Source organism: Diadema antillarum, unplaced genomic scaffold, assembly GCF_040938485.1.
Source record: "Diadema antillarum isolate AM-2024a unplaced genomic scaffold, OU_Dant_1.0 seq00001554_RagTag, whole genome shotgun sequence".
Classification (NCBI taxonomy): Eukaryota; Metazoa; Echinodermata; class Echinoidea; order Diadematoida; family Diadematidae; genus Diadema; species Diadema antillarum.
Genome location: NW_027272283.1, coordinates 6282 through 19858, shown reverse-complemented (window position 1 = coordinate 19858; position 13577 = coordinate 6282). Strand labels below are relative to the sequence as shown.

The following is a 13577-nucleotide window of genomic DNA, read 5'->3' as shown; positions in this document are numbered from 1 at the left end:
TATTTGACATCTTTTTTCATGGTTTCTTAAACAACTAGTTATTACTATAGAACCTTTGATCTGGTCTGCAATTCCTTAAATTGCTTTGAGTCCCTGTAAGCAAACAATATTCTTTCTTACATTCATTCTCTTTGCTTCAATCAGATCTGTGATTTGCATGATTTGTTGCACAATATCAAGATATTTTCCATTCATGTACCATTATATCCATGGTCTTGAAATCTATCCACCAATTAGTTAATTATAGAGATAACTGTGAAGTCTTGAATTTCAATTTGCAGCATATCAGAACATCCTAATCTATTGATGTTTAACTGTAGACTATTTGACTCAAAGCTTCTTTCATTAATTGTGCTGTACAAAATAAAAGAGAAAACTTATCAGTATGTGGATTTTCATGAGTAATATCACAGAATGATAGATGTAGAATTATACTTTTCAAAAAAAAAAATAAAAAGATTATGGAATTTAAAAGTGTGTAAGGCAATAAGCAAATGAGTATCTGAATATAAAAGTACAAAGAGCGACCAAAGTCCATGGAAGACCATTTCGAGTAAACTTTAAAAAACTTCATATCTTTTTTATTTGTCCAATAATGTTTAACTGTGATGGGAAGGTAACATTTCTACAAATTAGAACATATATTATTTTGACAATTAACATAATTTTACATTAATTGTGGAGAGGCCATTTTGTGTGATGGACTTGGGTCGTTCTTTGAATCATATGGACTTGGGTCGTTCTTTGATTCATATACATGATATTCTGCTATAGAGATGAGAGAAGGGTGATAGAGGGCGCTATGATATGAATAAAGAATGACCCAAGTCCTTCATTCTTACATTGATATAAGATTTAACTCATTTATATCAGGCACTTCCGGGGGTAATTAGGATTTATCATTTATACACAAGATGAGTCCATGCATAAGCTACAATTTCCCATGTCAAACTGAATTTGGCCAAAAATCGGACTTGGGTCATTCTTATATTCAGGTCTTCAAATGTTACATCTTATACATTATAACAGTTTTATAGTGATTGATATACTTTTTTTCTTTTTAAAATTTATGAAAGACTTTCTCATTCACTATCTTTTTTTCTTTTGGCCCATAAATCATTAAAAATTTTGTAATATGCGATGAAGTCATTTTGCTCTTTTCACTAAAGTCTACTTGAATTTCAAGTGGAGCAGGGCTTCCCTTCAACAATCAATGCATTCCTCACTGCAAAGTGAAACTGTAAGTACAATTGTATTCATTTGAAAATATCACCATTTTCTTTAGCTGATGGCAATCAGCTATCTCCTTGAAACCGAATTGTATCAAACAATTGTTCCTCCATACATGCTTGAGGCAATTATTCGACCCCCACACTGACTTAATCTACACATACATGCATGTACTGCTTCAGGAAGTGATGTATGGGGTCATGTTATTTACATTTAGTATACATTGTACACAGAATGAACTAAATCATGGGCAGACCTGGCATACTGCATATGGAAGTCCCTTTCAAGGGACTATACACTTGATATTTCACAGCAAAATCTTCCATGAATCAAGGTGTCTACTAAAAACAATATTGCCATTTTGCACACTTTTACATTCATTAGACATACAGTAACAGCACATTGTATGAGATTAAGCCATGATGTATGAAAGAATTTCAATGAGATTTCAAAACATCTTGAACACAACATGATACAAATATGATCCAACTGACATAACAATGATTCAAAACCATTCAAAGTATTCAAATGGCCAATCCTGAGGTACTGTAGACGTCGAAATTTTTGCACTACATTGATTTTTGCATTATATAAAGTAAAAATATCTTCAAAATTCTTTTCTGCACATTTCGAATTTCTTGACAACTGTGCAGCGGGAATTCAAGAACCTGCAAATATGTTTTTGAGCCACTCAGCGCAACAACAAAAAAAAATAATAAATTACGTGAAAATGTCGACATTTCCGGTAGTTAGCTCATGAATGAATTGCATCTATGAACTATGAATCACAACGTCCTTGCTCCATTCAAACTGTTAGCAATGTCACAAGCCCAGCTCATTCCGAAAAGATTTTGTAGTGACTACTATGTGGATAAAAACATGGGTTGTGAACCACAGTCCAATATGACAATTATGTTTTTTTCATATTTGCAATGCAAAAGGCAGATTGCAACATGCTGGTGAAATTCACAATCCAAAGTACATCAACATTTAGGTTTCCACACACATCAGACTAAACACAGGATATGGTGCAATTCACACTCTTACCCTCATGCTGAATCTGAAATACACCTGCACATACACTGTTAAAAAAAGAAAGAAAAAAAAAAACAGTCCCCAAAAAGAAAAAAAAAACAATATAAGTTCCTCCTGGCCTATTTACATATATCCAGCTCTCTTATTGTTGTTGTTCTACTCTACTGTAGCTCTCTCCTATGAGCATAAGCTACTTAAAAACAAATAGAATCGCAATTCAAAACATCTAATTAATAATTAATGTAATTGGTGACATTTCCTTACGTAATTTCTTTTCAGGCAAATAAATTGTATGGCCAACATAACGTGAGGTCTAAATTTTGCCGGTACCCTTTTGCTTACTCCACAGATTTTACAGAAATGCAGTGCAAACATCTATTGCAATGCACATGTCAGTGTGCATAGGGGAGGCACCAGCCCACTACCCCAGGCCAGTACACTATGTATCTCCAAAAACAATGTTTAAACAAGAACCAAAATTAAACCCAAAAAAAACCCTAGCTGGCATCTGCCAGGAAATCGGCAAAGATAAGTCACCTGCAGTGTTGCTAAACTGTGTGTGTACAGGAGACTTGTCTACAGTGCACGAGGCCTTACATTGTACAATCTTGACAACCTTCTACCCTGCATTCACTGTTGTCACATAAAGGAATGCACTGTATAGAAAAAATCAATACCAACATTCACAAACATTTTAAAGATTTTGATTGCTGTGTAGTGCAATGGCCTCAGGCGAGAAGTTGAGCATGTGCTAGATTTAAGTCACTCCATGTCATTGTTTGGATTTAATGACAAACCTTATGACTGGATTATGCAGCAAACAATGTCACATTATCTGGTAATCCCTTTAGATCAAATCAATTTTTCTGCTCAAATACACATAGATATCCGTCCAAAGCACAGAGCTGCTTTAACTTATTGTAATTCTATGGGGTTTTCAAATCAAATGTGAGACTGGTAGATCTACACCACAGAAACTCGGCATGCAGAGCACTAAAGTGTGATGTCATAGCCACTCGTTGTCATGGAAACTGATTCCAAACAACCTCACCTGGCCCGAATTTAAATGCACTCTGCCAATTACAATCCAAGCAGTAACAAAAGACTGTGACATCATCACTCGGTTACCCTATAGAGACATGTAATATTACACTGTTGCTAACTACATGTACCTTTTATATAAAACCTGAATTGCTGATTTCAAAATCAAGAACTATCCAAGCTCATGGGCTTGATATGAAAACAATGTTACTGTCAGTATTTTTGGGGTTGTTGTTTTTTTCTTCCATTGTAGGATTAATAATCACCCACCTTCAACTTTTCTTGACGGACACTTTCAGGCAGGTCAAGAAATTTGTCTTCAATGTGTCTGACATCCCGGACATAGAAACGACAGAATTTGTTGTCATTCAAGAAGGCCGCCTGAATGATCTCAAGTTCGGTGACGCTGCAATACTGATAGGCTTCTTGCAGGATCCAGTCGTACCCTTTGCTGGCCGCGACGAGATAGTTTCGATCCAGCCACGAGACATTCTTTGGAAGTTTGTCAAGGGAAGAGGGGAGCAGCTTGGCGTCCGCGGGCCTGTGCGTGCCGTATCGTTCCCCAATGAGGCAGATAAAGAACGGGCTGCAGTGGTTCACGTACTCGAGACAGAGCGACACTACGTTGCCAGATTGGGCCTGCTCATCATTAATCCCCCAACGCAGGTCGACGGGGGCAAAGTAGGTCCCGCGAGCGTGGCAGACGGAGTTGAGTTGGGGGAAGACGTAGCGGAGGAGATGTCCTCTCTCCTCCTGGAAATCTAGGAAGGTGGAGCTGATGAAGGGCCGAATGGATTTCCGCCAGCTGAACTGCCGCTTGATGGTGCTGAAACTGCGCTGTAACTTGGGTCTTGACTTCCCCATGCTTGATGCACCAGGATCGCTGGGAACCACACTACATTAGATTTGGGAGGCCCCTGTCTCAAATATCTGCCTTCCTCACTGAGATGAACATAATGCCCAGATATCTGTGAATGATAAAGAACGTAAGTGAATCAGTTGTCACAAAGGCAAACTTGAATTAAATGTGTCCATACAATTAAAACATCTCTTAAGAGATACTTTTAAAGCTTTAAAATTATGTGTGCAAAGTAAATTCTGCAAACATGCCAATCTCTGCTTGAAATCAGCCAATAGAGAATGAGATACATATGCCACTATGTATATATGCCTAGAGCTCTTCGATAAAGCAGATAAAATGTAAGACTCCACCCACATCAGAACAGCATTTGGTAAATACACACACCACAACACTGCCTGCTGTCAACACTGCAAGCAAGCAAAGCGTGCCGCAATGTATTACAAATCACAGGAAGCACAGAGGCAAGGACAATGTTGGACCTTTACGTTCGATGGTAATTACTCACTTCCTCTGAAACAAAGTTGCCCAAAAAAAACAGGACGCTCAGGAAAACCAACCCTGGGAATCCATACATAAGTATGAGGGGCACATCATATAATCATACAACAAAACTGAAAACAACTATAAGTATCCTTCAGTTAAATGTCAAAAATATGGGACTAGACATGTACACAAGTTACTACAAACAAGACCAAATCAAGAGCAAGAGATTATTAAAGCATAGGAGTGAAAATGTGCAATGAAAAATTTTCATCAGTTGTCTCCCTCTGTACAAGTTTATGATCAGAACTGCTACATGTATCTACACTAACAAGAAAAATTATATGTCACATTTTTTTAGACATGCTTATTGAAATCCTGACGAGTAGGTGCGATCTTACAAATACACTTGTGCAGCGGGAGACGAGTGTTTAAAGGAGACCTCCGGATGATTTTCAGATTTTTACATTTGAATAACTATATAAATTAGTTATACTGAAGACAGAGTTTGCGAATTTGTGATGACTGGGATAAAGAATAAGAATACTTTCAAAATTTAGAACAAATTGCAATGAACAAGGATGATGACATGGCAGAGTCACCATAAGAATGCATGAGTTGGGGCTCAAGGAAGCAGAACCAAATTGTTTGTCTAGAGAGACACCTGTGGAAACTATCATCTCACTATGATAAATGGAAAGTATAACTTCCTATTCAACACATGCACCATGTTGTATTATAATACTTACTGCCAATGTCAAAACAAATACTGTTGAGGGTAATTAAACAACATTGCCAAAAATCTTTGCAATTTTTGGCAATACTGAAATTGGTCCCCAATTGCCCAGTTCTTCCCTAGAACCTTTCTTGTAAATTGGAGTAACTTACTTGCTATTTTCGGAGCATCTGGGAAAACTCCATTTTCCAGTAACAAATTGAAGATATAAAAGTCAGTGGTTCACAAGTTAGATGCGCTAAGCCTCATAAGGAGCTAATATCACTGTCTCTCTGGTCGATTCGGCTATCCTGGGTTTCAGTGGGCTAAATAATCTGCAACTAGCAGTATAGTGATGTGTTCACTCTATTAATGTACATACAATGACATTGAATATCATAGCCATAAATGGCCGTTTCCTGTAAAATTTTGTGTACTTTTGCTGCAATTTAATCTAGATATCATTAAAATCCTCTTGGATATGAAACTGCATTAGAATAATATACAACTGTATCTTGTCAGTGCATGGGGTGCACGTTCACTTGTATAGATTCTATGTTTAGTTAAGATGATGGCAATTGTTCTAAGCTGTAAGTGTTTGAACATTTTGAAGTGCAGGCATTTCCATGCATTTCACGCTCCACTGGACTATAAGAAATAAAATATGTTCTCAACATTACATTCTTAATAAAAAATCTCTCATCTATGAAAATACTTGAAAAACTAGAAAAGCACTCTGAGAGCGCAGACCTCTGCCAAGCATGCAGCTCATTTCCACCACTGATCTTGTTCTTCCATAGAAATATCGTTGATTTCCACCCATACGTACTTATAGCATTGTGTGCTGAGAGTCGCCCGATTTCCCAATATAGAAGCCTTTGTTACATGTACGTCATAAACCCTCACCTGCACGGCGCGCCTCGCCCTACCAGAAACTACAGCACACACTTTAGTGCGTGCATGCAAACCTCAAATACGCGCAGCCTGAACTCCCAAGTTCATTGACCCTACCTGCCAAAATATAAAAAATCCTTCATAAATTCCCCAAAAATTCTCGGATCACTACCAAAAGTTAATCGTTTGTTACTTGTGTCATTCTAAACCTTTCCTGCAAGTTTCATCCAAATCCGTTCACCACTTTTTGAGTTATTTTGCACACGGACAAACTAACTAATGAACAAACAAACAAACCAACGGTAACGAAAACATAACCTCCTCCCTTGGCGGAGGCAAAAAAGCACACACACTGATTCATCCTAAAACATTTTGTGAGATAATTTGTAAATCATCCTTTCTGCAGTATTACCAGCATCATCGTATCGATCACGCGGAGTCAGTTCATGGCATGCATGTTGAGTGGGAATGTGTACACAAGAGGTTAGAGCTTAACAAGGTTAGAGAGGTGATTTAATTACCTCCGCCAAGGAAGGATTGGTTTGTTTGTTAGTTACACGTGTAGCTAGTTTGTCCTTGTGCAAAATAATGCAAAAAGTTGTGCACAGATGAAACTTGCAGGGAATGTTGAGAATTAAACAAGGAACAGAAAATTAAATTTTGGTAGTCATCCGGAAATTTTAATGGACTTTTTAAACGATTTACAATATTTTGGCAGGTACTGGGGTAGAGTCAATGACCTTGAGAGTTCAAGCTGTGCATTCTTGAGGTTTCATACACGCACTAAAGTGTGTGCTATAGTTTCTGCTAGGGCGAGGCGTGCCGCGCAGCTGAGGGTTTACGATGTAACAAAGGCTTCTATATTGGAAAATAGGGCAATTTTTCAGCATGCATACGTATGGTTGGAAATCACTGATCTCTACGGAAGAGCAAGACCATCAGTGGAAAGTAGCTGAAGGTTGGCAGAGGTCTGCACTCTCTTAGTGCTTTTCTAGTTTACAATGGTTGACTACCGGTATCTCATTTCTCAGCATGGAAGGTCCTCGGTTCAAATAAAATCTTAGAGTGAGACATGGCACCTTGCCCAAACAGCCTAAATACAGCTTGTGTCAGCACTCTTTCCCTAGGCCGAGTTTACCCACAACTACGGTAATACTATTTGCAAAAAACAGTAACAAACTTGTCTTTGCAGAAACATGCTCACAAACTGTAACGTTAGGGGAAAGCTCAGTTCAGAATCCTCTTGCTTCAAAATGGATCTTCAGGATTATAAATGGTGCATGTCTAACGTTTAAAGGGAAGGTAAACCCAAAGAACAATGTGGATTGAGTGAAAGCAGCAACATTAGTAGAACACATCAGTGAAAGTTTGAGGAAAATCGGACAATCGATACAAAAGTTATGAATTTTTAAAGTTTTGATGTTGGAACCGCTGGAGGAGGAGACTACTAGAGGATATGACGTATGAGTGGACAACAATACAAAGAAAATATAAAGGAAATTCAACAAAAATTCACTTTTCTAGAATTATGAAAGAGCAATGGACCAACCGCTTTCAGAGAGCAGGAGGAATAATTGCTACCCTTAATATATGTCAACATCAAGTTGATGGAATTTGTAATTTTCATGAAAAATTTATTTTTGCAGAATTTTCTTTATATTTTCTTGGTATTAATGTCCACTCATACGTCATAACCTCTAGTAGTCTCCTCATCCAGCGGTTCCAACATCAAAACTTTAAAAATTCATAACTTTTGCATCGATTGTCCGATTTTCTTCAAACTTTTACTGATGTGTTCTACTAATGTTGTTGCTTTAACTCAATCCACATTGCTCTTGGGGTTTATCTTCCCTTTAAGACTAAGAGTTGCTAAGAGTATTGAAGACACTAAGCTGAAAACAGACTCTTCACTAGAGATTTAACGTTAGACTTCATACAATTTGTAGAGATACACTTGAGAGAAAAAAAAAATAACTGTTCTAAAAAACGTAAGAAACCAATCTGCCAATGAGGCAATGAGCTAGTAGAAGAAAACTTGCAGATCTAAGTTCTAAAAAGTTACACCGTTTTGTACATTTACATGTTGTAATGTGTATGTTGTTGATCTTACACTTTGGATTTGATATTAGATCTACTTACAGGTACTACTAGTATACTTCACAGCTCATAAGTCATATACTACTACTAACCACTTCGTGTCGGGCGCGAAGTTCTCCAGTTTTGAGCTTCACTTCTGAGATGGGGAGCTTACCTTTACATGCTTGCAGCAACCAACAAACTCCCACTTGATTCTCGTCATCCACAAGGCTTGTGAGTGTTACTCTACACTACAGTTCATGCAAACTTCTGCATTGCCGGTGTTTCCTTTGAACCTTCTCTCTGTCTTGTTTTAATGACGATGTTAGCGATGCCTAAATACACGGGACATTATTCTGCGTGGATACCGCTACCTGATCTCATCCGCTACATTTCATTCACACACGTTAAGAAAATTGCGGGCAGTTAATTAGCGACAGTGGTGCGCGTAGTGCAGTCCGGATACCGGGCTAGCGGCTCAGTTGCTGTTACCAGGGAGCGGAGCTGAGAAAGGGGATACTTGTTAGCTCTGTACTGGTATTATGGTACACAGTACCGGTACCTGTGGCGCTACTGCGATCACATAGCTCGGTGCGATCCGTGCTCCGTGCTTCGCCAGCATGCACCAGACAGCGTCGGCTCTTTAGCAACAGTTCCCACGCCGCTCTTGTCCTTATCGGATCGATGAGCAACTAAACTTTCCGCAGGTACCAATCATATTGATTTACAAACAAAGACTGGTTGGCAATCTTTGAACCCATTTCGCGCTGCGCATTTGCACAAAAGACAAACATCGAAAAGACTTCAACAGACGAGGTCTGGGTTTTGTCACCTTCGTTTTCTTTTCTGTTTGCCCCCCCCCCCCCCTCCCCCCCCCTCGCCTTCAGTATTTCCGTCTCTCTCGACTTACTATATTGCTGTTTCATTCACAATACCGGAATTTTTGTTTTCAAAATGCAAATTTATCACAATCAGAGGGTCTAGGGCAATTACTCCCTGCGGGCAATATAGGTACCCCGGACCCTTCCCCCAGCCCTAACTCTAATCCCAATCCTAATCCTAATCCTGAACCTAACATTAAACTCATAACCCTAACCCAAACCCGGAATCCTAAACCTCACCCTAACCCTAATCTTTACCTTATCACTAACCATCAGTGGCGGATCCACGGGGGGGGGGGGGGGGGGGGATGGAGGGGATGCGTACCCTTTTTATTTTTCTTGTTAAAACGAAAAGGAAAAGAAAAACTGGGCGAGGGGGTGCAACCCCCCCCCCCCCTTTAAATTTGCAACTGAGCCTCCGCGCCACCCCTTTACGAAATTTCTGAATTCGCCCCTGCTAACCAATAGGAAATAAAATCGAAGGGGGGAATTGCCCTGATACGCAATCAGACCGTACAATTTGCTTTGCTGATGCAAGGCTCGCTGTTTCTTTGTATTTGGTGGTCTATCTTGTTATACGGATGTATTGATAGCTTTGATTTTAATTTGTTTCCACTTTGTCTTCACAAAAGTATGAAACAAACATCCAAACTGAGTTAGAATGATTATTACAATCATTACTGTACACTAATTTATTTTTTCCTATTTTTAAGTACAAAAATAATCGAAACAACAATGCATGAATTAATGACATCACTTGCAACACTTGCAGTCGTAAGAACCAAAGTACATGGGGGAGTCAAAATCAAAAACAAAGTACTTACTTTGGCCGCCGGAGAAGAAGAAGGAAAAAAGATCAAGTCACATCATAATGAGACACGTATAACAATAAGCAGATATCGGAATGGCATACGAATGACTATTGAGAACCGCGACAATTATTTTAAACTATAAACTGAAGCTCCGCATGGGAGAGAGAGAGAGGGGGATACATAAGAGGAGAGGATATGAAATAATTGAAATGAAGTTGATATGAGAGGGGAAATAAGAGATGGAGAGAAGACAGAATATCCAGCAGGAGGATTGATAATTTCAAACAGAATATCTTTGTAATCACAATGCCTCTTTAAATCAATCAACATGATGGATCTTTCTTTAAACCCTCTAAGCCCAAAGGGAGCACAGTGTTCCCCTTCCATATTTTCATTTGCCACTCGTTACACCCTGTACCCAATTTCAACCAAATTTCGACTTTTGAATTTTAATTGCAAATATTTTGATATATAATATAACTTTGTTTTGTCCGATATTGCTGGTTGCCATGGCGACCGTAAACTGACAACTATGTCCGTCAGATTTGCCTGTTGTTGTTTTTTATTCCAATGAAATCATTACAGTTAAACATACACTCAGCAAAAAAAGAAAGTAAACACTTTTTCAAGTTTATATTTCTCATAGAATATTTGGCTAAAAGTTAATATATTATATACCACATTGAAGGTTATTTAATTGGCTATCAGCCTTGTAGGTCAATAAAATGGGAAACTTTACGCATGAATGAAGACCTTTGGTTTTTTTCTTCTAAGGCACGAAAACAAAAATTGCAAAATTGAACAAGTTGTCATTCATGTGCAAGTGCTCCTCCATATAACAATAAGAACAAAAGACAAATTAAACACAATTAGATACATGAATTGAGTTGCAAAAATGAACCTTTGATCTCTCTAGTGATATCTTTGAAGCCCAAATATCAATAAAGGCAAACAATAAGGGAGAAAATGAAGAATCTTGGGTCGAGCCAAAATTCAAGTGAAATAAGAGAAGAAGCAATATTGATAAAAATGGTAGAAATTTCAATTTGCTTTCAAATTAGGAGAAGTATTTTAATGATATTAGGTTCTTGATATTCGTCTCATGAATCCTTGACTTACTAAGTAAAAAAAAGTAAAATAACGAAATTCGGTTTATTTATCTTTATACCATTACTCACCATGTCATTTCGAGAAGTTTAAGCTGACAACAAATTTTTATTTTAACCCTTTAGTTTCCCATTTTGTTTTTGTTTGAGGTTATAAAGAGATAAAGAGAACAAAAAAAATCATGCAATTTCATTAATGTCTCTCATTGTATTAAAATGGCTTTTTGTTGTCATTGCCAAATGGAAGGCAACTTGTCAAATTTTGCAATTATTAGGTGATCCGAGTATCCTCTCGGATCACCTTCTGTATCTGTACTGATTCTTTGTTTTTCTTCTTCTTCTTCTTCTTCTTCTTTATTTCTCCTCAAAAGTTGTGCAGAGGTTAGCTCTGATGCCTATCGATTTCAAACTTATGTCCCAAAGACGATAGATCTAGTTACTTTTGTGTCTTGGCGGGTAAAAATGAATGTGTTCACTCATGCGTAAAGTTTCCTTTTGTATCAACTTACTAAATTGATAGCCAATTAAATTACCTTTAAAATGGTATTTAATACATTGAATTTCATCAAAATCTTCTATAAAAAAAATATGATCTCGAAAAAGTGTTTACTTTCTCTCTTTTTTTTTCTTTTTTTGCTGTGTATGATATGGTCGTGATATGGTCGTGAATTACCCGAAAATGGTTTTCGTATTATTTCCTTTATTTTTCACGCCACATAGGCATCAAACAATAGATGTAATAGAAATAACTGAAAATACAACACATTGTGCCCTCTTTATAATCTCTTTATTATAATGTATCGCCGTCATGTTTGACACATGGGTATATAGAGCAACATTACTCATACTCTACATGTATGACTCAATATTTAAAATTTCTCAAGGTTACCAATTGAGGGCGCTATTTACCAACATATGAAGAATCTACATAGAAAATACGCTAAAATCCTTTTTTCCCTTTATGTTTCTTTATCGCTATGTAGTAGGCCTTTAAAGGGTGCCTATTTCGCTTTTATCTCATACATTTTTTTTCAATATAATCGAAATTTGCCACAAATATTTTTTTTTCATCTACACTGATAGAGAGCAATCTGTTGTCACCCAAGGCAAGTCCTCTAAACCTGTCCATGTAGCCTCTGTGGGCACAGTATTGGGACCTCTCTTGTTTTTATGTTATTATTAACAATCTGCCAGACGGCCTGACATCCAGAGTTTGCCTCTTCGCAGATTACTGCCTCCTACTACGTCCCATTAAAGACTAAGAAGGATTGTATTGCACTCCAAAACGGCCTACACTCCCTAAAAACCTGGGAAAGAAAATGGCAGATGAATTTTAAGCCAGAGAAGTGTAACGTCATGCGATTCTCAAGGAAACGGTCACCTGTCCTCCAACGCTATATCACACTCTCGGGTCACACCCTTAGAGAAACAAATCGGCATAAATATTATGTACCTAGGAGTCATTCTCTCGTCAGATATGAAGTGGAACAGTCACATAGACACGGTCTCGGCAAAGGCCAGCAGTGTTAATGGGTTCATCCAAAGAAATGTCAGCAATGCCCCGACTCATGTAAAACTAGTACAACCTCATGTGGAGTACTGCAGTTCTGTATGGTCCCACCGTAGACAACGCTGTTCAACGTCGGGACCATTGCTTCAGTAATCACAGTTCTGTTTCTACCATGCTAAGGAACCTCAAACTACCCCTCCTCCAGCACAGAAGACAACTCAATAGCCTGGTCATGTTCCACAAAATCATTCATGACCATGTCGACGTATAGATATTAATATTTTTTTTGAGTTTCCAGAATTCTTTTATAAAGAACCGGATAAGAACTAGGAGCTGTAAACCTGAAGAACTGGTGATTCCACGATCGAACTCTCAACCTCATTATTCTCATATCTTCTCCCGCAAATGGCAGGAGAGTGGAACAAATTGCCTGAAGAGCTTACATCAATAATAAGCACAAATTCTTTCAAAACGGCTCTACAAAAGCATTTGCATTTGAACTAAACGACACTCCAGTCACAGTCACGTTCTGAGTGATGCTCAACCTGAGCTTTTCAGAGTAACAAATCCAGATCCAGAAAGCAACCTTTACCATTTGCTATGGTTGAGATTTCTCACGGTCAACACGTGGGGGCGCTATTCAAAACAATATAAAGAAGCATTATGAGACTTCTGATGATTGCTGGGGATGTCTACTTGATATTTGGTATGATATTTCCATAATATTGGAATTTGAGTTTGCAAATTATTGACATGATAAACAAATGAAACTACAGGCAAAACTTGTTTGAAAATGACGCAAAATAAAAGGGTAGTCTTTGGAAATTCATTTTATTGTTTGGATGCCTGTGTCATATAAAAATAGAGGAAATAATAAGAAGACTTTTTCAGGGTAATTCACGACCATAACTACTTCACACTTTGGTCCTTCAGCA

General features: G+C 37.9%; 1 protein-coding gene across 1 annotated transcript in view; it reads right to left on the bottom strand.

The window, feature by feature from the left end:
• Positions 1-8932, bottom strand: part of LOC139710701 (uncharacterized) — a 31086-nt gene extending 22154 nt beyond the window's left edge. Inside the window, exons 1-2 of the mRNA XM_071622621.1 lie at positions 8447-8932; positions 3577-4274 (exon numbers count right to left, since the gene is read on the bottom strand). Of these exons, the coding sequence (XP_071478722.1) occupies positions 3577-4170 (594 nt within the window). The 5' untranslated portion in view covers positions 4171-4274; positions 8447-8932. The remainder of the gene's footprint in view (positions 1-3576; positions 4275-8446) is intronic.
• Between the last annotated feature and the right edge of the window lie 4645 nt (positions 8933-13577).